General features: G+C 36.7%; 4 protein-coding genes across 4 annotated transcripts in view; 1 reads left to right on the forward strand and 3 right to left on the reverse strand.

The window, feature by feature from the left end:
- Nucleotides 1-25,000, reverse strand: part of LOC105227099 (uncharacterized) — a 401,109-nt gene that overhangs the window by 278,988 nt on the left and 97,121 nt on the right. The window lies entirely within an intron of this gene.
- Nucleotides 1-25,000, reverse strand: part of LOC125775372 (uncharacterized) — a 211,079-nt gene that overhangs the window by 46,968 nt on the left and 139,111 nt on the right. The gene's annotated exons all lie outside the window — the stretch shown is intronic.
- LOC105229084 (uncharacterized) lies at nt 7,695-8,710 on the reverse strand. The gene is made up of 4 exons (XM_011209171.4): nt 8,571-8,710; nt 8,228-8,484; nt 8,017-8,118; nt 7,695-7,917 (listed from the first exon to the last, which is right to left on the reverse strand). Exons 2-4 carry the CDS (start codon nt 8,471-8,473, stop codon nt 7,777-7,779), a joined length of 489 nt encoding a protein of 162 aa, XP_011207473.1. The 5' UTR covers nt 8,474-8,484; nt 8,571-8,710; the 3' UTR covers nt 7,695-7,776.
- LOC105229074 (exosome RNA helicase MTR4) lies at nt 8,741-12,255 on the forward strand. The gene is made up of 4 exons (XM_011209150.4): nt 8,741-8,949; nt 9,007-9,908; nt 9,966-10,446; nt 10,507-12,255. The coding sequence occupies exons 1-4, from the start codon at nt 8,834-8,836 to the stop codon at nt 12,095-12,097; spliced, it is 3,090 nt and encodes a 1,029-aa protein (XP_011207452.1). The 5' UTR covers nt 8,741-8,833; the 3' UTR covers nt 12,098-12,255.

Consider the following 25,000-nt stretch of genomic DNA (forward strand, 5'->3'; position numbering starts at 1 on the left):
TTTGAAAAACTTCGATCAACTACCGTGGTAAAATTGCCGACAAATGGTCTGCAATTTTTTCATTGCTTTAAATTTTATGAAATAAAGAAATAGGCGAATTTTGAAAACTGCATTGGAAAATGTTTTATGAAATGTTAAAGATTTATACGATTGTCAAAGAAATTTATATCAAAAAAGGTAGACTGTGAAAAAAAATGTTGATGGTTTGCTCAATAATGAAATGATTTTTGGTCTCCCAAATTATGGTTTTCATTCGATCACAAATCTAGCTAGGTTGAGTTTTAATTGTAGCCAATTTAAAAAATCTCTTTTGAGGCAAACAGGGGAACACTTTAAAAGACGATAACTAAAAAAATATGCAAAATATTAATTTCAAACTATAGTATGGTAAAGAATTTAGTATATGTGTGTATTACTAAATATGATAAGTACATTAATTTAATTTCATTATGATATTTTATACAATGACCGAAAATAACGCGTAAAGAACACCTTGGGTACAAAGGTTATTATGTTCGTTGTATGGGGATTAGGAAAATATATATATAAGTAGGTAGGCAGGTTAGAAGGAAAGTTGACACGAAACAGTTAAACTATCCATATTTATTATTCAAAAGTCAGCAAACTACTTATTTCTGTCGTCCAGTTAATTTTAGTTAATATAAGTTCTTCTTCTTTACTGGCGTAGACACCGCTTACGCGATTATAGCCGAGTCAACAACAGCGCGCCAGTCGTTTCTTCTCTTCGCTACGTGGCGCCAATTGGATATTCCAAGCGAGGCCAGGTCCTTCTCCACTTGGTCCTTCCACCGGAGTGGAGGTCTTCCTCTTCCTCTGCTTCCCGCGGCGGGTACTGCGTCGAATACTTTCAGAGCTGGAGTGTTTTCATCCATCCGGACAACATGACCTAGCCAGCGTAGCCGCTGTCTTTTAATTCGCTGAACTATGTCAATGTCGTCGTATATCTCGTACAGCTCATCGTTCCATCGAATGCCATATTCGCCGTGGCCAACGCGCAAAGGACCATAAATCTTTCGCAGAACTTTTCTCTCGAAAACTCGCAACGTCGACTCATCGGTTGTTGTCATCGTCCAAGCCTCTGCACCATATAGCAGGACGGGAATTATGAGCGACTTATAGAGTTTGGTTTTTGTTCGTCGAGAGAGGACTTTACTTTTCAATTGCCTACTCAGTCCGAAGTAGCACCTGTTGGCAAGAGTAATCCTGCGTTGGATTTCCAGGCTGACATTGTTGGTGGTGTTTACGCTGGTTCCAAGATAGACGAAATTATCTACAACTTCAAAGTTATGACTGTCAACAGTGACGTGTGTGCCAAGTCGCGAGTGCGACGACTGTTTGTTTGATGACAGGAGATATTTCGTCTTGCCCTCGTTCACTGCCAGACCCATTTCTTTTGCTTCCTTGTCCAGTCTGGAGAAAGCAGAACTAACGGCGCGGGTGTTGAGGCCGATGATATCAATATCATCGGCATACGCCAGTAGTTGTACACTCTTGTAGAAGATGGTACCTTCTCTGTTGAGTTCTGCAGCTCGAACTATTTTTTCCAGAAGCAGGTTGAAAAAGTCGCACGATAAGGAATCGCCTTGTCTGAAACCTCGTTTGGTATCGAACGGCTCGGAGAGGTCCTTCCCGATCCTGACGGAGCTTTTCGTGTTGGTCAGCGTCAGTTTACACAGCCGTATTTTGCGGGGATACCAAATTCAGACATCGCGGCATAAAGGCAGCTCTTTTTCGTGCTGTCGAAAGCAGCTTTGAAATCGACGATTCTTCTTTCACGGGTCTTTTCCAAGATTTGGCGCATGGTGAATATCTGGTCGGTTGTTGATTTACCAGGTCTGAAGCCACACTGATAAGGTCCAATCAGTTTGTTGACGGTGGGCTTTAATCTTTCACACAATACGCTCGATAGAACCTTGTACGCGATGTTGAGGAGGCTTATCCCACGGTAGTTGGCGCAGATTGTGGGGTCTCCTTTTTTATGGATTGGGCATAGCACACTTAAATTCCAATCGTTGGGCATGCTTTCATCCGACCATATTTTGCAAAGAAGCTGATGCATGCTCCTTATCAGTTCTTCGCCGCCGTGTTTGAATAGCTCGGCCGGCAATCCGTCGGCCCCTGCCGCTTTGTTGTTCTTCAGGCGAGCAACTGCTATTCGAACTTCTTCATGGCCGGGTAATGGAACGTCTGCTCCATCGTCATCGATTGGGGAATCGGGTTCGCCTTCTCCTGGTGTTATGTGTTCACTGCCATTCAGCAGTCTGGAGAAGTGTTCCCTCCATAATCTAAGTATGCTCTGGGCATCGGTGGCTAGATCACCTTTAGGGGTTCTACAGGAGTATGCTCCGGTCTTGAAACCTTCTGTAAGCCGCCGCATTTTTTCGTAGAATTTTCGAGCATTACTCCTGTCGGTCAGCTTATCAAGCTGTTCATACTCACGCATTTCGGCCTCTTTCTTCTTCTGTCTGCAAATGCGTCTCGCTTCCCTCTTCAACTCTCGGTATCTATCCCATCCCGCACGTGTTGTGGTCGATCGTAACGTTGCGAGGTAGGCAGCCTGTTTTCTCTCCGCTGCGACTCGGCACTCCTCGTCGTACCAGCTGTTCTTTTGCATTTTCCGAAAATCAATGGTTTCGGTTGCAGCTGTACGTAAGGAGTTTGAAATGCCGTCCCACAGTTCCCTTATACCGAGTTTTTGACGAGTGCTCTCAGAGAGCAGGAGTGCAAGCCGAGTAGAAAATCGTTCGGCTGTCTGTTGTGATTGCAGCTTCTCGACGTCGAACCTTCCTTGTGTTTGTTGTACATAATAATAAATTAACAATGAAATAAGTATGGAAATATATTCAGCTGTCGGCAAAACTTTACATTATAGAAGTAAGGAGGGACTAAGATCGGATGTAATCGAAAAATTCATACTCTCGCAACTTGCGAGGATCAAAGCCGGGGAAAAATCGTCCTTCACTTTATTTAAATCACGTAAGGAAATACTTTCATGTGTTGCAACTTTATAATAAAAATTGTTACATAAGAATTGAATATCCATTATTTGAAGAAACCGAAAGGATTACAATAAAATTTGGTATCTTATTCATGTATGTATGTATGTAATATGTCGTCATCTAAAATGCAAAATAACGTAACAACATTTTCGGAAATTCACAGGGGAAAGAAGGAAAGACGTCATAAAATGGAACATGAAATTTAAATATTGGTAAAAACTGGGTTATATCTGATAGTAGAACCTTAAAATGTTGTAGATATGTATGTAATTCGAAGAAGTGGGTCGTAATCAATTAAATACTCAATTTCGAATTTTTTGATCATACTTTATTTTGCATTTTAGGTGATGAAATGTATATTAATCCTCACATATTGTTCAATTTATAAGATATAAAGTCAATCGGGCTAGGGGCAATATAACCTATACCTGTAAATGTATTAGGGAGTAGTCTCACCTTTAGTATGGTGAGTTTTCAATAAAACCGTCATATAGGGAGTGGGCGGGGGTTTTCACCCAATGAAGCGAATTTCGTTATTATAGCTTTAGTAATTTTTGTATAGACATTAAAGTTGTTAAGGGAAGGGTCTACGATCACTTTTCAAAATTTTCAGTCCACATGTGCTAATGCCATCCCCCGTGCCAAATTACAAGTACAGTTCTATATCTTAATTTCGTGCTTAGATATGGCACTTTATAAGCTTTAGTTTAATGGTGTTTTGTGGTTTTCTAGTAGTCCGATGCATCAGCTTCTTTGTAGAATATAGTCGGACGAATGCATGCCCGACGATAGGAATTTTAGTGTGCTCTGCCCAATCCACAAAAAAGGAGACTCCACAATCTGCGCTTCCTAATCATCTCTTATAAGGTTAGAATAGAAAATTGTATGTAACACCAGAAAATTGCATAATAAAAATTTATTTATTTAATCTATGTTTTAAATGAGTTTGGCAACGAAATTTTTGCAAACAAGACGGTTGCTTCGAGGTTTGCACTTGTTTACTTTATGTTTTGTTTTGCAGGTTATAAAAGAATGAAAAAGGTGATAGGACTGAAGTTGAACTAGACACTGAAATCAACATTTCCAGACAGATTGAGTGGTTAAAAAAAATTAAAGCCCACCGTCAACAAACTGATTGGACCTCATCAGTGTGGCTTTAGACCTTGCAAATCAACAACTTACCAAATATTCACCATACGCCACATCTTGGAAAAGACCCATGAAAAGAGAAGAAGGAGACACACATCACCTCTTCGTCGATTTCGAAGCTGCTTTTGACAGCACGAAAAGAAGCTTCCTTTATGTCGCGATGTTTGAATTTGGTATCGCCGCAAAACTAATACGGTTGTGTAAATTGACTTTGAGCAATACCCAAAAGCTCCGTCAGGATAGGGAAGGACCTCTCCGAGTCATTCAATACCAAGCGAGGCTTCAGACAAGGCGATTCTGTATCGTGCGATTTCTTCAATATACAATTTTCTATAGGAGTGTGCTGCTAGCTGTTAGTTCTGCTTTCTTCAGAATGGTTAAGGAAGCGAAGCAGATAGGTATGATAGTGAACGAGGGCAAGACGAAATATGTCCTGCCATCAAACAAACAGTCGCGACTAGGCTCTCTCACTCTTGACAGTCATAACTTTGAAGTCGTAGATAATTTCGTCTATCTTGGAACCAGACGGTCCTGGCTTCGCTTGGACCAATTGGCGCCACCGTGCGAAAAGAAGAAACAGCTGGCGCGCTGTTGTTAACTCGCCTATAACCGCATAAGCGGTGACTACGCCAGTAAAGAAGAAGTAGTCCGATTTCCGCTCACATACTATACCGTAATTCTTATGATACCAAGGAACAAGGGTGAAAAGTTTAGCCAAGTTATCTCAATTTTTACTCAAGTTACAGCTTGCACGGTCGGGCGAATCATTTACTTATACATACATATGTATGTATATATATAACTCAATATGTATCTTAATTAGTTGTTATAAAAAATCGTTAAGTGAACAAAACTATTATACACATAAACTGTTTAAAATCGTGTGGATAGTTGTAAATCCTTAAAAACTAAACCAAACTCGTCTCTAGGGGTTGAATAATACGACAGTCGACTCATCTGTAAGTATTACATTGTTCCAATCACGGTTGATGTTTTCCTACGCTCAATGCAACCCTTTTTATGTGTGTTTGAAAGTGGGGTATGATTATGTACAGTGACGCTGAGTTTGATGTGAGATCTCAGAAGTCTGCCCCGTATTGTTTTTGGTCTTCTTGCCTTGTCTAAGCTGTCAGTCTCTCTAAATACTTTGCAACTTTCTCGTCCATTTGGGATCTTTAGGATGTTTTGTTAGAAATGTGGCTTCAAAACGTTTCTTACATTGTACACGTCAGTGATCGCAATTGAACAGGCATTAATTTGAAAAAAAAAAACAAGTTTTCAAAAGATGATCGCGCAAAGGAAAACGTTATATTTGAACGCACTGTATATGGGAGATAGGGGTAGTATTGTACAGATTTATTTTTATTTTTGTTATTACTACATATTATTTACAGAAAACGATGCTCCCTGAGTTTCATTAAGATCACTTACTGGTGGGCTCATCAAACGAGCTGTTTCGACGGGTTCGGACCACAGGGAGAGGGGTGTTAAGTGAGTTGGCTTCGTTAAGCGTGCAAAGAGGTGTTTAGTATCATGCGGAGACTCGTTGTATTCAGAACATATGTAGACTTTGTATGTCAAGGTCTTTTCTTGATAAGTAGGAGTTTAATCTGCTGAAAGAAGTTGCCCTTAATTCACGCCAAATATGCAACTAACTGGAAGACAATCGATGGGGTTAAATGCTCCCCTGTAAATGGCGCTTAGTACCTGTAGGAAACTGGTTCATCTGTGTATGAAGTTATAGAAACTCCTTCACTTAGTTTAGATTGTTCACCTTGAAATAGCACTAATGATGGTCGACCGCTCAGATAGTTCATGATCCTCCTTTGTTGTATGGTACCAAAAAAATTCGAGAAACTTAGAAGTTCAATGTACCAGGACAGTCCTCTGACAGGGCGGTTTCTGGTTGAGGCCACGAGCTATCCGGGCCTTTATGACGCTGTCGTTGACGGTTTGTTCACCAAAGGGTGCAGAATAAATTACCGGCTAAAGTAGCTCACGCGCCCTTTAGGGTCCGAGGAGACACGATGTCTCCTACAGTTGAACAGGGGTTTGACAGTATTCCAAAGCTCCGGCGAAGATAATGCATGGCTTCAAGTGATCGTTCCATTTCGTCCGCTTATGCTAGTCTACCAATTGTTACATCTCCAAGTTGATATTCCTTATGCGTGGATCACAGGGTTCGACCTGACCTAAGGTGTTGCGTTCATTTGCTAAGCCTGCTGCTTCGGCTAGGAAATTAGATCGAATTTCACGAATTCTTCTAGTTGGAATTAATCGAGTATAGCATCAGCGATCATTTTGCGAAATTGACGGGCAGGTGGTCTGATGCGAGAGTTGGCATAGGTCGCCAGGTTATGCAGTTTATCAGACCACTACTAACGATTGCTACAGCTTCCTATAATTCTGGTGGGGACTTCGTCGTTCATTGTGCAAAATGTCGTATCGTCTAGATGCATTTTGCACGGGCGCAGAGGCTATTGTCGCAGTATTATGTTGACAACAGATCGAAAATGTTTTTAATTTAAAAAAATTATGCATTAACTGGATATATACCTGCGTCCATACCATTACGTAATCTTGACTGTCGGGTGAACAGTGTGCCGCTACAATACAAACATCTATCAATTCTTGCCAAGACAAAACTGTAAGAAAGGTGCTAGGATGGCGAGACCTAGAATCAAAGTGTCAGTGGCCATGGACAGTTTAAAATTTAAATCCTTTAATACCTCTATTTTTGCAGTAATGAAGATTTCGAAGTCGTGTCAATCAAAGACAAGACAAGAAATGTTAAATTCAGTTGACCCAAGCCAGATCTGAATAATTTCTTCGGAGACTGTACCATTGTCTTAAGCAATAATCTATGCTGCATTTCGTAAAGAAAGATAGCAAATCTAAACGTTTTTTCAAACAGAAGCAAACTGTGAACTTCATAATATTAACATTAAAAATAAACCTGCAATAAAAAATTATGACACTTTCATATTTATATATGTACATACATACATTATTCAACAAAATATGTATTATTGTCGTATTTGCATTCGATTCATCCATCTTATCTTATTCTTATTTGCAACTCACCCACAAATTCGCTAGAACTTCACATTATAAGCATACAGATTGTGAACATTATACTATAAAACAACACACTTTCATCTTTGGATATTTTGTAAAATATCAATTAATAATATGTAACCACGCAATAATTTGTAAATCATATTACATTTATGTTTTTTAGAGACAAAAATATACATGCAAACATTTAAAATAAACAAAAATTATCCGAGCCTAATAGATGAACAAAGGTTTATTTGTTCGGTGCCGAAAAATTGCTTGTACGAAAAGTGCATCAATCACATAAAAATCGGAGAAATGGCGTAAAACAAATAACCTGACAATGCTAAAGAAAAAAGAAAAAATAACATCATCAGCGAATTTCTGAGTAAAAAGACATAAAATAAAACTTATATACGAAATTGTCGACTTGACAGCTTTCAATTATTACAAATAATAGCTGCAATATTTTTTTTTTGATTTTCTATATTAATCATTTATTTTCTTTAATTTACTATATACATATATATATATATGTACATATATATTTTTAAATTGTAGCTTGTTTGAACCCACGAGCTGCATAATCGGATGGTTGTGTACGGTCCGAAACTTTTGGATATCCCTCATCACCTGGATTGCAGACGGGACGTGAAGTGATTACACGCCAACCTCCCTTGCGTGTCCAGTCCTGAGATTTTCAAAAATATTATATTAAAGAATAGAAAATATGTACAATATTTATGATATAATATATTTCATACAAATGTTTATTTTATATTTAACTTACGTTTTGATTATACTTAAAGTAGTAGGCACCTGCGTAAATAGCTGCAATGGCCATAGCAAATTTTCCAGTCCAAAAGCGGATTGTATATGCGCGTTGTGTACCCTGCAATATATTAATGTTACATGTGTGTTAAAAACTTCTCTTTCAGGAATTCCATATTTTTCTATTACATAACATTAAGCTATGTTATATTTTGCATCTTTGTACATACCAGCACTGGAGTTAGTGCTTCTCCAAGCTTATCTAGAGGGAATCTGTAGAAACGTTTGATAGGGTTCTGTAGTTCTTTCTCTAATTCGGGAACTATGCGAGGCCCATGGTGCAATTCCAAATCCTTCAACCATTGCTTGCGCCATGCGCGTTCGTCATTTGACATTCCAATCAAACGCTCCCGTTCACGCACCATGCGCCCGGCAATGGACATGGGCTTCACTCCACCCGTTTCTGAAGAAGCCATTTCGTTTTTATCTGAAAATTTGTGTATATTAATAGAAAAATAACAATCAATGAAAATTTTTCCGTATTTTTCAACAAGCGAATAAAAACAATAAAACCTCGTTTGACAGGCAACTCAAACAGCTGATACGCGGAAGAATCAGAGAACGTATATTTATAAAATATTTATAAAATATACGTTCTCTGTCCGTACTGTATCTTCAAACAACAGTACAAACAATGGACAATGTGCTCCTAATTTCTTTATGTTCTACAACATCGCAACCCCTAAATGATTTTGACGTTTCTTATTGTGTAAATTAACGTGCTCTTTCTGTTTTATTTCACACTTTAATAAATTGATATTTTTTATTCGTAAATTATGGCTGATGTTGACGATTTATTTGATTGTTTTAATGAAGACAACGAGGAGAGCGTATCCGCCAATCCAGTTGTAGAGTTAGAAAAAATCAAATCAGAAAATTCTTTAGAAGAAAGGTATTTAGATATTTGCAATCACTCCCAAGACCTTTTCGCCTAAACGTTACTTTGTAGGAAAGCTGAAAACGGAGAAAAGCGTGGAAATGAAGCTATTAAGGAAGATACAGAAAATGATGAGGCTCCACAAAAACGTATGAAGGAAACAGAATCAATATTAGACGATATTTGTGTGGATGCGCTACGTTCTCGAATAGCAGTGCACGTCATTGAGAGTCCAGAATCGTGTACACATGAGGTAGCTGTATATCCCGGACAAGAATATATTCCATTGCAAGCACTTACAGGACCACCGGCAAAAGAATACCCTTTTGTATTAGATCCCTTTCAAAAAGAAGCAATACTTTGCATTGATAACCAACAAAGTGTGTTAGTGTCAGCGCACACATCCGCAGGCAAGACTGTAGTAGCCGAATATGCTATTGCTAAATCTCTTGGGTGTAAGCAGCGTGTAATTTATACAACGCCTATTAAAGCGCTTTCCAACCAAAAATATCGAGAATTTAATGAGGAATTTAAGGATGTTGGATTGGTAACTGGAGATGTGACAATAAACCCATCAGCTTCTTGTCTTATTATGACTACAGAAATTTTGCGAAATATGTTATACAGAGGAAGTGAAATTATGCGTGAAGTAGGTTGGGTCGTTTTCGATGAAATTCATTATATGCGTGACAAAGAAAGAGGTGTCGTATGGGAGGAAACGTTGATTTTATTGCCTGACAATGTACGCTACGTATTCCTTTCTGCTACTATACCAAATGCTCGTCAATTTGCCGAATGGGTTTGTCATCTTCACAAGCAACCATGTCATGTAGTTTATACGGATTATCGACCGACTCCCCTGCAACATTACATATTTCCAGCTGGAGGTGATGGCATACATCTTATAGTTGACGAGAAAGGTCAGTTTAAGGAAGATAATTTTACAACAGCAATGGCGGTTTTGCAAAATGCAGGTATGTTTACTTTTTTCGGTTGATTTGATACGACTAAAATTCCCAATCTTTTATCAGGTGATGCAGCTAAAGGTGATCAGAGAGGACGTAAATCTGGTATTCGAGGTGTTGACAGTGGGCAGTCAAATATTTTTAAAATAGTTAAAATGATAATGGAGCGCAATTTCGCACCTGTAATAATATTTTCCTTTAGTAAAAAAGATTGTGAGGTATATGCTATGCAGATGGCAAAGTTGGATTTTAATACGGCAGAAGAGAAAAAACTTGTAGATGAGGTGTTCAATAATGCGATGGATGTACTATCTGAAGAAGATCGTCAATTGCCACAAGTTGAAAATGTTTTGCCCCTACTAAAACGTGGCATTGGTATACATCATGGAGGACTTTTACCGATCTTAAAAGAAATTATTGAGATTTTGTTTGGTGAGGGCTTGCTTAAGGCTCTTTTTGCTACGGAAACTTTTGCTATGGGTTTGAACATGCCTGCCCGTACAGTACTTTTTACAGCACCTCGAAAATTCGATGGTAAAAATTTTAGGTAAGAGGAAAGGATAACTGAGTATAAATTTCTAAATATTTTTTTTTATTTGTTTAAAAGATGGATTTCTTCCGGTGAATACATCCAAATGGCAGGACGTGCTGGCCGACGTGGTCTCGATGATAAAGGTATCGTTATTTTAATGATTGACGAAAAAGTGTCACCATCCATCGGTCGAGGAATTGTACAAGGAAAGGCTGACCCTATAAACTCTGCATTTCACTTAACCTATAATATGGTGCTGAATTTGCTACGAGTAGAAGAAATCAATCCCGAATATATGTTAGAACGTTCATTCTTTCAGTTCCAAAATCAGTCGTCCATACCTGAACTTTACAAACAAGTTCAAGACAAACAAAATGAGTTTGCAAAAATAAAAATCAGCGAAGAACACAGCGTTGCATCCTATCACCATATAAGGGAACAACTCGATTCTTATGGCAAACAGTTCAAATGTTGGATTACAAAGCCAGAATATCTGGTGCCTTTCTTACAACCAGGTCGTTTAATTAAGGTGCAAAATGAAAAAGACGAATTTGATTGGGGCATTGTAGTGAATTTTAAAAAGCAAACAAATAATGCCAAAAATCCATTGAAAGCTGAGACAGTTGTGGTAGTCGATGTTTTGTTGCATGTTACTGAGGCTTCAGCAAAGGCCGATGAGCCAAAACCGTGCAAGCCGGGTCAAAAAGGCAATATGGAAGTTGTTCCTGTGCTACACACACTTATATCTCAGATTTCGTCTCTCCGTGTTTATTATCCAAATGACTTGCGCCCGGCAGATAATCGCCGAAGTGTTCTGAAAACTATTGCTGAGGTGAAGAAGCGTTTTCCAAAAGGTCCACCACTCCTCAATCCTATTACCGAAATGAATATAAAAAGTGATGAATTCAAACAGGTTGTGGACTCCATAGACAAGTTTGAGGAACGTCTGTACGCACATCCTCTACATAATTCTACTGAATTGGAGAATATTTATGAACGTTATACACAGAAGTTAAAAGTGCAGGAAGAACTGAAGACGGTTAAAACCAAATTGAAAGAGGCACGTAGTTTATTGCAGATGGACGAGCTGAAGCATCGGAAACGTGTATTACGCCGAATGGAGTATTGTACAGCTGCTGATGTGATAGAGTTTAAAGGACGAGTTGCTTGCGAATTAAGCTCAGCAGATGAACTTCTTTTAACTGAAATGATATTCAACGGAATATTTAATGACATTACTACAGCACAGTCAGTAGCATTGTTATCATGTTTCGTTTGCGACGAAAAGTCTTCAGAAACTCCCAAGGCGACTGAAGAGCTTTCAGGTCCACTTCGGTCAATGCAAGACTTGGCACGTCGCATTGCGAAAATCTCGACGGAGTGTAAATTAAATATGGATGAAGAATCGTACGTGGAAAAATTCAAACCTTTTCTTATGGACGTAGTTTTGGCGTGGTGTAAGGGTGCTTCGTTTTTGAGTGTATGTAGAATGACAGACATTTTTGAAGGTTCAATAATTCGATGTATGCGGCGTCTGGAAGAATTATTAAGGCAATTGTGCCAAGCAGCGAAAACAATCGGTAACACAGATTTAGAAAACAAGTTCTCTGAAGGTGTGCGGCTACTAAAAAGAGATATTGTGTTTGCAGCTTCGTTGTATTTATAAATATCAATTCTTATGCGTAGTAATTTAGATTTATTAATTATTTTCATATGATGTCTTACAGCAAAAGAGCAGATATGCAACGTATTCTTATTATATATGGTTATTCTTCTATATATGTATGTACATATATATATACAAAAATAAAAGCGTGACATGTATATAAAATTAAGGAAATTTTCTTATTTTGGGTATCTGTTTTTATTTGTGTATGTTTAGTGGGAAGCTAGAGGTTGTCGTAGATGTAGCGCCAGAAAACGTACTGCAAGTAGTTTCGAGGAGTGCTGCTAACCTGACAATCCTTGGCAAGACAAAAGTTCGAGTCCGGTGGTGTAGTGGACACCGTTTGTTATTGATGTTACAAGAAGGCGGTTATGCTACAAGTAGATGATTTCTGCCAGGAGAGAAGCGTTTTATGTTCCTTAACCGGAAGAATTTGGTGGTATAAAAGTGTTCACATCAACAGTCCGGAGTGCGGTGTTCTGACATAAGTAACTGTATCGTAACAGCGTCCTGCCACATCCATGTGCTCATATAAAAATGAATAATTTAAGACCGATTCGCCAATTTCGTGGTAATTAATCACCAATGTTTCTTTGTTTGGCTCAGATGTTGCCGTTCGCCGACTAGAGGATTTTGTTGCGCCTCTGTGCTGTTGTAATGAACGCGGTTGTGTATGGAATGAAGAGATACATACTATCAAATGTAACAATTCCCACGATAGCCGGTTCTACGCACCGGAATTGACTCGGATTTCATCCGACCAAGGGCTGTTCTTTCGGCGATCTAACCCCGTTTGGATCGGTGAGTACTAATTCGTGTGTGTCGTCATTGGAGCAACGCCTTGCAGCAGGGTTGCTCCGCATCCTCCTGACTCGTGCTGGCATTGAGTCCAACCCGGGCCCGGAGGAATTTTTCTGCTGCGTCTGCGCAAAAAGGCTCCATCCAAACTCCACCTCGGTCAGGTGTAACACATGCAATGGATGGAGCCATCTTAAGACCTGTTCAGGCCTTAAGACGAACAGGGAGTGGACCACGCGTTACGTGGCCCCATGTTGCGTCGGACAATGGAATCGACGGCATGTGTTCGAAAGTAAACAGCTACCTCTCCGACCTTTCTCGTTTCCTCACTGCACGAAACCTCCACCTTTCACCCACCAAATCCACAGCGACCTTATTCACAAACTGGACGAAGGAGTATATGTAGACTTGAACTTAATATTGCAGTCGATGGCGTCAAAATTCCGACTGTCAATAACCCTAAGATTTTAGGCGTAATCCTCGATAGTCTATGCTCTTTCTCTTCCCGACCGCGATTATCGCCAAGGTACAGAGCCGCAACAAAATCCTCAAATCGCTAGCCGGCAGCACATGGGGAAAAGACAAAGATACGTTGCTGGCAACTTACAAGGCAATCGGCCGGCCGGTCCTCAATTACGCAGCTCCAATATGGTCGCCTGGATGCAGTGGTACGCAGATGAGGAAACTTCAGACCTGTCAGAATACAGCACTCCGGACCACGACGGAATCCCTCTTGATGTCTCCCATTGAACACCTCCACAGTGAGACGCGCATGCTACCTGTAAAGGAGCATAATCTACTCCTCTCCAGGCAGTTCCTGCTGGGTTGTTTCCGTAGGAATCACCCCTGCAGCCACCTGTTTGGAGCGGAACCGCCTCCCAGGAGCATCAAGAGGTCATTCCTCGACTATGTCGACGACATCGAACAGTACGCCGACCAGACTTCGGACGCAACAAACTTTCGACAGGCACTGACCGCCATTCACAGTAGAGCCATCAACACCTTCACCTACTCCCTTCCCGTGAATGGCGTTCTTGGAGTCAAACCACCACCTATTGCAGACCAAGAGCTCCAGTTGCCGCGAGAAACACGAGTGACCCTAGCGCAACTTCGTTCTGGATACTGTAGCAGGTTAAACTCCTACTTATCCAGAATCGACCCCGACATACCTAATGTATGTCCTGCATGCAACGAGTCCCCGCATGACACTGGCCACCTCTTTGCATGCCCCACAAACCCTACCCATCTAACACCTTCCTCCCTTTGGTCCGACCCCGTCGAAACAGCACGTTTCTTGGGCCTACCGTTAGATGACCTCGACGACAACACAAACAACCCTTATCATCCTAACGGGGATTAGCTAACCGTTAACAACAACAACATCAAATGTAACATCCTAAAGTTTTTGGACACCGACTTTCTGAATTTTATCGTAATCGGCAAAAATTATGAGGTGTAGTCAGTATTCTTTCATGGAATAAAATCGTACAATATTCTGCGTATTTTCTCTAATGATTGAGCGAGTGATATAAAAGTTTAACAGTAGTGGGAGCCGACAACAACTTAAGGAACAGCCTGTTTAATTGTTCTTAACTTAAAATTTTGACTTCAAAATAGTACGAATGGTTGCCAACTCTTCAGATAAATCATCGTCCACCTTTACAGCCCTGGAAAGAGCGTGGATTGTTCGATGCCTTCTAGTAGCGTTTAACAATGTCAAACAAACGCTACTAGGATTGTCCTTGCAAAAAGAGTTTTTTGATTGAGGGCATGAGTTATCTGGGCCTTTATGATGTTAGGTGCTATGGTAGTACAGCGCATTTTCCGGATGTAATGTTGATGGTCTTCTAGACTCTGGTGGTGAGACGAGATCGAGAGTAGGAAGCTATTAATTGTTTTCACTATTAGAGAAAAGGGAGTATGAGTTTTCAGTAGGGACTTTCCACACATCTGGTATATGAAGAGTGGTCAGCGGCAGGTTGGGCACTTTTCTCCTGTTGTATCAACATATTTATCCCCGCTGGTTCTGCTGGTTTATACTTGTTAATACGGTTCAAGGTCGTCGATGAAAGTAAGTCGTGACCAGTTTTTTTTCTCATAAAAAATTGGAGCTTAATATGCTAAATGCTCAATGCATGGGGCCTATTTCCCCCAAACTCCAGAAATGTATCTCAAAAATTTATGAATATTTGTGATAAAAAGTCAGCCAACTGGCTTCCACAAAATCTACATTTATTCACGGTCTTTAGACCCGCGATGGAATACCTAAAAGGCATTATTTGTTTTATCCGTGTTATATGCACTAGAAGGTGAAAGATCACACCGGTCAACACGATTTTTGGGTCTGATATCTACATGTTAAATTTTAGTTTCTACTATAACAAAAATAAGGAAAATTTTTTTTTCCGGTTAAAGTTTTCTTTCGTAGAAATTGGAGCAATTTTTCGATTTTTAAGCAGAAATTACTGATTTTTATATTTTTTCAACATTTTCACTCTCTCGTATTAAACCCCAATATCAATTTTGATTACTGACTTTTAGGTTAAAATAGACTTCAAAGGCTTCGCAAAGTTTCAAATTTGTTGATAAAGCAAATTTTTTACTTCTAACTTTAATAAATTCACCGCAAATAAAAAAGAATGAATCAACATCATTTTTACACTGACTTGATGCCATTTTATATCTGCAATACCGCTGTAACTAAACTAGTATAATCAAAAAACATTTTTATTATTATTATTAAGTTTTACTATTAAAATAACTTACAAAAAAGTAAAAACAAATTTAAGAGTGCACACTTTTACTTAGTACTATTACTATAATTAGCCAAATATAGTATTATTACTATAATTTTTACAAAAACAAACTTTATACGAAAAAAAGGTATTTTCTTTTCATTTTTGTTCATAATTAATCAGAAAATCATAAAATAAACTTTAGGACAAAGAACGAAAATTTTTTTTGTAGAGTCGTGTTATATGGGAAGTGGAAGTAGTCAGGGTTGGACGATGGGAGTGGCACCGCCCAATTTTAAGTGAAATCACATATCTCGTTACCCGCTTGACCGATTTCAACCAAATTAATTCTTTTAACTTTCCTATGCCACAGTGTGAGTGAAATTGAACTACAGCAAAGCTTACTTCCATTTGATTCTTTCACTTTCCGGTACACAAATCAAGAAGCAATTAATGAGACGAATAATTTCTTTGGAGTATCTTATCTTCTGAAAATATCCGAATTTGACCGAAACTGCTCAACCCCCTAGTTTAATTGACTTTTGAACGAAAATATCAATTAATCTGTGAGATATATCGAGCCTTTACCGTCATTTTAGCGTAAGCGACAAAAACCAAACTTTACAGGAGAAGGTTTTTTTTTTAAATACTTTTAACCATTAAAGTGGTAGTAATTTAAATTTTCTCATACATTAATGCTTTTCAGACATTCACATATATAATTGAAAAAAAAATAAAATTAATAAGTATTTATGCTATTTATGGCGCTTACATTATTTTTGCTGTTCCAATCTAAGGTTATTTTGGCGTTTACGATAAAAATATCTATTAAAGTAACTATGTCTAAGGAACTGTATTTGGTAAATAAATACGTATTTTTGAAGGTTTTTAATGAAATAGTCATAATTATAACTGAAAAATATATTTATTTATATAAAATATTTGAAATATTTGTTAAACTTATGCTGTGTATATACAAAATAAAGTTTTTCTTTAACTTAACACCGCGTATTATTCCATCATAGTTGTTAAACAAAATATTATGTGTAAATGAAACATATTTATATTAAAAACTCGTAATCAGATGTACTAGGTACATATATAAAATGAAGTAATTTGTTTTTAATGCTCCTTATCAGAATCATCATCATCCGTTTCAGCTAAAGCATTGCGTATGGTTCCATCATGCCTCATATTTAAATATTCTTGATGGTATCTGCTTGGTATTATATTTTTATTGCATAGCTCTTCTAAATCTTTGTATTTAGCAGCTGAAATTTTGAGCTCTTCAACGTATAAAGATGTGGGTCCTTTTTGGACAGTAGCTCTGTTTGCTCTCGATCTGATGATGGAATCCATATTAATTTCGTAATTGTCACTATCCTCAAAAAAACCGTATTCTAATCTAACAATAGGATTGTTTTTATTAAATTGAACAACCCTTAATAATTTAAAATTAATTTTTAATTTAGCTGGTAATAAAGCATGTGAATAGGACTTCCAATCCATGAAGTCTTCATACTTTAAAACATTTACAATGTAGCTTTTAGGATTATATCTAGCATTAGTAATAATAGTTGGCCACTCAGAAGGAGCCCATACTGTTTTATTACGAACAAAACTTTCAACAGTGCTGTGAATAGAGTCCACAGGCATCATGGTGTGCGCAGGTAAAAGATAAGTTATCTTTACTTGTGTAATTTTTATTGCGGTTTTCAAGAAATGAATTAACATTGATATCATCGCATGGTTTCGATTTTGCCCAGCACAGCTATCAGAATATAAATTAACAACGCTATGGGTACCGTTTTGCTCTAACATATTTAAATACTTAAAAAGATGAATTTCTCACAAAAAGCACATTTATCTTTCTTAGGCAAGTGGAATCCAATATTAAAATTTGTTTTGAAAATATTACGAAATACTCTTTTTGATAATACTGATGATTCAAGATTCTTTTCTTTCAAGTGATCAACATACAGTGTATACAAAAACGAAATGTTTTGAAATTCTTCAGGTAAATATACTTTAGTGCTTTTATTGCGGCAATAGTGGGATGGAACAGCAGGCAACATCTCAATGAACAATTTTAACTGTGCCACTTTTACTTCATCAGATTTATTATGAGGACGAAGATTTTTCCTGGCTGCGCGAGTGGTATTTAGAGTATTATTGGCATTTTCGATGGTATATCTTAAAGACATTTGGGGTCTTCAGCAAAAATTGTTGGCATACTTTAATATTCTGTCTATTGTAGCTTATAAAATATTCGTATGATCTTTTGCGAACATTACTACTAGCTCTTTTTCTACCAATCGGTCTTTCTTTCACACATGATAGCAGGAAATCTTTTTGCCTTTTATCACAACCTAATCCCCAATAATTTTCTAAAATATTAATCCGATCATCTTCAGTAAATTTATTTGCACATGAGTTACCACATCTTTTACTCATACAAGGATTAGGTTGCACAGATTTCCTCACAGCAGCATTATGATTTTTTTTTTTGATAAAAGGCGTTTCGGTAAAGGTTTTATTTTCCTGTATCTTCTTTTACCAACACTCGTTTCTTCTTCCATTTTTTTGAGCTGACTCAATTTCATCTGAATCTCTGGAAGATGTTATGTCTACATATGACACTTTGTTTTGGTTATCTGAATCCATTAAAGTATAAGAATTATCAGTATCAGAATCACTGTAATCAACAAGTTTGTTTAGAGGTAATGGTACATGTTGGTTGGTGTTTTGTTCAAAATTTAAATCGGTATTACAAAACAAATCGATCAAAGATGCTGATGTATCAGTTAATATTGGATCAATGTCAATATCGTTGATGCTGTCTGTTAGTAAGAATTGATTTATTACTAACGTATTTTGCTGTATGTTCTCTCAGCATTACTCTAATAAGAGGAGTGGTGATATTAACTGCATAGTTTCCTTTATTCGGGAGTATAAAAAACAATAACATACAAAAACAAATATCGCATAAATAATATAAATGAGAGAATACTGTATGCAATAAAATTTCAATAACCAAAATTAAAATATAAAACATACCTTAGCTGCTGGAGTCGACATTGTTGATTTATTTGATAACTGCCGTGTTTACTATCTACAGTACGATTATAACTCAATTAACACAAAATTTGATTAGGCGTCAAACTATTTTGAAACAATAATCCAATGAGAACGATGTTTGTTTCATCAAACCTTTCATGGAAATTAACATGTGACGACAGGTACAAGAATGGTTTGCATATACGAGTAGTAAACACCGTTAGGTCAAGCACTTATGTCGGTTGCGATAACAAGTATTGTCGCTTGCACGACATGAAATTGTGCGCAAGGCACTTAAGATAAAAACGCTAGGTGTCGCTTACGTTAAGGTTTTAAAAATGTATGTATTTACGATAATTTTAGCACTTGCTTTAACTTTATAACGGTTTCTCTTTGGAGATAAACATCAACAGGGATAGGTCCGTTACGTCTTAAATTACTAGTTTCTATAAAAAACTCATTTTCGAAAAAATTGTCGCTTACGATAATTTGGCGGTATTGGCTCGATATAATTGACATTTAGAGAAAATTCTTTCCTCACAATATTTAGTATTTTTGAGTGAGTAGTATGACATTGAGTAAGTAAAAAAACAGAAACAAACATATAAAATACATTTTTAACCTTCCTATACCCGCGCCAAATGTTTTAACACCTATACCCGCGCACGGTGTGACAGACCGAGACTTTGACTCCTCTTACCTTTTTATTTTTCTATAAAACCGTTTATATTTTTTTTATTTTATAGGAACTAAATGATGTAAAAAAACAAAAAATATCAGTTGTTAGCGTAAATTATGTATTACTTTAATGACTATCAGTCTTTCCAAAACTTTCCAAAAAAAAATATGTACGAAAAACTGTTTCGTCGGTCTCACAGACATGTGCGCGGGTATAGGAAGGTTAAATATTTTTGAGTCGAAAGGAGAGGTCTAACAAGTGGTATCTTCCAATCTTCTACGTTGTAAACTATTGTCCAGCAGTTGAATAGCAAATATATTTTCGTGATTCTCCAAACGGAAGTGGTAACGTTTACTAAATTCTTCGATTGATTTCTTTACAGTAAACAACTTTAGATCCCGGTGTGAAGGACATCGTTTCTCACATAGAACGGGGCCCCCACTATAGTGTGTAGAATTTCATTTTGAAAAGTTTGAATTACTTTCAAATTTTAATTAGCTGCACTTCGTCAGATTTGAATGCCATCCTTATAAATTAGCAACTTATTCTTCAGACTGATGCGGGATCTTTGTCTAAAGAGCCATTACAGCTGTGCCAACTTTAATCTTAACTGAGTTTCCTTTAATTTGAATAATAGGCATAGATACCAGACTTTGTTAAATGATTGGCGGACATCAAAGAGCACAGAAGAACAGTATTTATTATTTTCCATAGCATCAGTTATAAAGTGTTCTACCCTATTACATTGTTCAATTGTGCCATGAAATGTTCTGAAGCCAAACTGATGATAAGCTGTTTGTCTGTCAACACCGTCAGAAGCCTATTTTCGAATAATATGAATAAAATTTGTCTAGAACTTGGTCAAAACCGCACAGCGTAATTTACTGGTTTCCAAAACTAAACTGATAAGTTTCGTTGTATATGTACATATGTATGTAGTCAGGATGCAGTTAAAAAATTTCATGGTATTTTATTTAGGTCTTGATTGCTTCTGATCATATAATTTACTGGATGGAGCTCCTGCTCCAAACTTTTACATTTAATTAAAAAGGAAAAGAAATAATAACAAGAAAAATATAAATATGCAGAAAAAACATATACATTTGTGCTCATATAACTAAAAAATAGTTGACAACATTGCTCAAATGTGATTAAAAGAAAACAACAACAACTACATTGTCACTATTTAAGGACGTAAAGTGCATCTGTGGAAGAAAAATTTTAAAAAGAGGGCCCCGCGTTCTAATAAATATATATAAGCTACAACAACCAAATTTACCCATCTCAAATATTATAAAAACTCCTACCGACAGTGCGAAAGTTGATGAAATCGGAAGATAACCCCACTCACTATCCATATAGCGGAACTGTTTAAAACTACTAAAAGCGCAATAAATCAATAACCTATTACGTCAGAGACTTTAAATTTTACTCAGGTATGGTATGAATATTTATAGAGCAGGAGTGATAATTGAACGATGGGTGTAGCACCACTCACTTTTTGGTGAAATTCCAAATTTCGGGACCCGACCAACCGATTTCGACTAAACTAAGTACGTGGCATTCTACTCATATTCCTATCTTTCATTGTAAAAATGCGCGAAATCGGACCACAACCACGCTTACTTCCCATATAACACAATTTAAATTGAAACAAGGAATCATTTTCCAGTAATTAATATAACGGGATAAAATTTAATTAATATTTTCTTTCTTCAACGAATACCGCCTTATCAACAAAAATTATCTAAATTCAAACACTGTTCAAACCCCTAGGTAGCAAATATGTGGACCCTAAGATCTATAGTTGACCTTTGACTTTGTTCGGTTGCACCCGAATTTAGCTCCCACTTAGTTGTTTCTCTTTACGCTTATTCGATAAGTGTATTGTCATTGAGTTAACCCTTACATTTATTCCAAAAATTCAAAAGGAAACAAATTTATACCATGCCAACTGTCTCTACCAATGAAACATACAATATTACGCCCGCGGAAATACATACGTACCGAAATCGAGAAACTGAAGAACAAGAAATCTGCAGAATAAGACAAAATTAATTACGAAGTAGCTAAGTGCTTATCTAAAAAAGGAATTATGTTTTTACACTTATCTATAATTCAATATTAATGCTTAACCAATTCCCTACTCAGTGGAAGTGTCTGAAATTGTGACGGTGGTCAAAGCAGGAAAAGCTGAGAACGAAATCACTTTTTATAGATTAGTGTCTTTGTTCTCCAAAATATTTGAACAAATATTTTTACTTAGAGTATTGACTATACTAAAAGGAATAAGGTGACACCCGAACATCAATTTAGGTTTCGCCGTTATCATGGTACACCCGAATAATTCCACCGTGCAGTTAATTACATTTTTAACTCTTTAGAACGAAAACATTAAAAAACCCAAGCATAAAAAACATATTCTCGTCTCAGGTATATCTAATTCTTAAGTCCTATTTAACTGATACGTCATTTTATGTAAAAATAAATGACGAACCGTCTGACATAAGCATGAATGCTGGAGTACTTCAAGGAAGCGTGCTTGGTCCTATACTTTACACCATTTTTGTCTCTGAAATACCGGAAACTGAAGTGTATTAATTGCTACTTATGCTGATGACATTGCTCTATTGTCGTCAAGCCATACTTCAATTGGAGCAAGTAATTTGGTGCAAGAATAATTTAATAAGATACAGACTTGGTTGGATTGCTGGAAAATGAAAGTAAACGTGATATAAAGCCATTCATTCAGATCTTAATAAGCGTTTTATTAAAACTGAGATTAAAGGATTTAGTACAGCATATTTATGCAGAATCAGTTAACATGACAACCCTAGCAATGAAATTACTAGACTCAAAAGACGACATATTTTAGATCACCCATTTAGAAATTAAGTACTAAACTCAAGGAAGCAACTTACCAATATTTTGTGGAAAATAAAAAAATAAAAAAATCTCAAGAGCAATGGGAAAAACTATGTGGTGTCAAACTCTATAAAAAACTATAAAAAAAATTCCAAAAATAGTGTAAAATTGTAAAAACAAATTTTTAAAAATTGAAAAAGTGGTGTTTGACCAAAAAATTTTACTTTATGTTGTTTAAAAATATGTTCAAACTTACAAATTCCCATCTATAACTTTGGGGACATATTCTTACATAATTTTTAAAAAAGTTATAGCAAAAAATCGATTTTTTGAAGCTTCTAAAGAAGGCTTCCCCCTTAAAAGAAGACGACTAAGCCCCAATGCAGTGTCTTCATTAAAATTACTTTCCACTTTAGAAGAAAAGAAGTAAGAGCCCTCATATTCTGATAAATAGAAGTTTTACGTTTTTACCATTCATTAGACCTAAAAACAATCTTGTTTGCACGAAAATTATACCAAGTGATCAGAAGAAATATTTGCTATGCTGTAGTTTTTGTGGTAAGGAATTTCTGTTGTGAAATTCGTCTAAATTTCTCGTACACAAGAGCAAGAACCACCACTTTTTAATTCTGCTCTTGCAAATGCAGTTGTTCAAGCATAGTAGGGGTATTCGCTTGCTCTTGCAAGATTGCAGATTGCAAAAATACTATACCGAAATATACAAGGGCCCGAGAGCAGAATCTAGTGATATACTACATATGAACGGCTGATTCGGTCAATTTATTGTGAATGACTATTATGCATGGCTATTGTGAATTGACGCATCTTCTGCATACATTTTTAACAAAAAAAACTGTAACAAATCTTTATAATTTAAATAAAAATCTATTTAAAACTTATCGTCCTCAACAATTTAACGACGTAATATGTCTTTATATAAAATGACAGCTAAAAGAGGGTTGCAATTATATTTTTGCGTGGCATTGCACGCAACTATACATGGATTTTGGTCTGACATATTTTACTGCCATTGCAAATAAATTCCCAAAAGACTGATGTCATAACCTTTCCCGCCGCCTTTTTCGTTTTTCCACGCCTGAGAACCGGTTCATCATGTGCAGTCCTATACAATGACTGTCGATTGGACTCCAGTGGAAAATGATGGAGCTATCTTTCTATCACTGACGAAAAATTTCGGCTTTATTCCGATTAGAGAGCACTTAAACACTTCTCAGAATCAGTTATTCGTTGTTTTTGTTGGATTATGAACTTGCGAGGCACCTACTTTGCTCATTTCGCCTGTTTCTAGGTTAGCAAATATCTTTTCAACGGTGGATATCCCTGAACCCAAATTCAACAGTATTTTCCCCAAAAAGCCAAATGTTTTATTAACAAACGAAATGCTTTATGATATATTTTTTTTGTAAACTAACACAAGTTGCTTCACAAAAATGCTTTATCTCATTAACTAATAGTTATAATCCAACTAATAGAAATCATATAGATGGTAGTAGTATTATCTATGTATCAGCCACAGTGAAGCGTGGACGGGTCCTCTAGTTATATTTATACATATATATATCCAAACCTTTAAAAAATGTGATAGTACTTTTCATGAAAAATATAAAGCATTCCATATAACGACTTCTAAACTTAAAACCGTATTAGCGATGTAGAACATGTCAAGGAAAACAAAAATTTATAACTTCAAGTCAGGTTACTAGAGGATTAGGTAGCGACCTTGCGCAAGCGTGTAACCGTAATGAAAAAGATTTTAACAGAAGGTCAGACATTACATCGGCTGTAATCTTCCATGCTTCGAGACCAAGAACATAGAGGGAATATTTGGCATTTTTTTTAATACACAAATCAATTTTAGGATGTCAAGTGATAATACATGGGTAGAAACAAAACTATTCTGTACAGTTTCTAAAAGTTTTTGGGGGTATTGGCAGCCACGTATAGTAGGTATATACTTGTACATATATAATATGTAGGTACATTAAAATAGGAGATTTAATATTTATGATTAATGTTGCATTTATAGACGTAAATAATAATTATTATTTATTAAGGGTCTGGCGACTTGGCTCTCACGACACTGTTAACAGTCATAACTTTGAAGTTGTAAATAATTTCGTCTATTTAGGAACCAGTATTAACACCACCAACAACGTCAACCTGGAAATCCAACGCAGGATAACTCTTGCCAACAGTAATATTTTGCAAACGTAATATTTTTTAGCTAAAAGTTAGATAAAAACAAGTAAAGCAGGGCTAATTCGGGTGCAACCGAACTTTTTATACTGCGGCAACTAGCAGAATTGAAAGCCAGGGAAATACCTTAAGGTGTAAAATGTTAACCAGAGGATCGAAATCCAAGAAATTTTATAAATATATACATATATGTATATACTATTTATAACTCATACACTCACCGATATATTCGGCATAATGTTTGTTCGAAAAAGGAAAATCTTGTTAAGTATGCCACATAGTAAAAAAATGTTCCCTGGGCTTCATTAAGGTACCTCACATACAATCACCAATCATATGGAGTAAAGGCAGCCGGATGTTCGAAAATCCTATACATAAATATATGGGTTTAGGTCAAGTTTTCGCACAATTTTTTTTATTTTAGGCACAAAAATACACTGCTATGAATAAAACACGCTTTGTAATTTTCATAGAGATAACTTAAATATTGGCCGATATATGCAGTTTAAAGTCACCCGGAAGTTCGAAAATCTTTTACCCCGGTTCCCGTAA

This window comes from Bactrocera dorsalis, chromosome 1 (assembly GCF_023373825.1).
Source record: "Bactrocera dorsalis isolate Fly_Bdor chromosome 1, ASM2337382v1, whole genome shotgun sequence".
Lineage (NCBI taxonomy): Eukaryota > Metazoa > Arthropoda > Insecta > Diptera > Tephritidae > Bactrocera > Bactrocera dorsalis.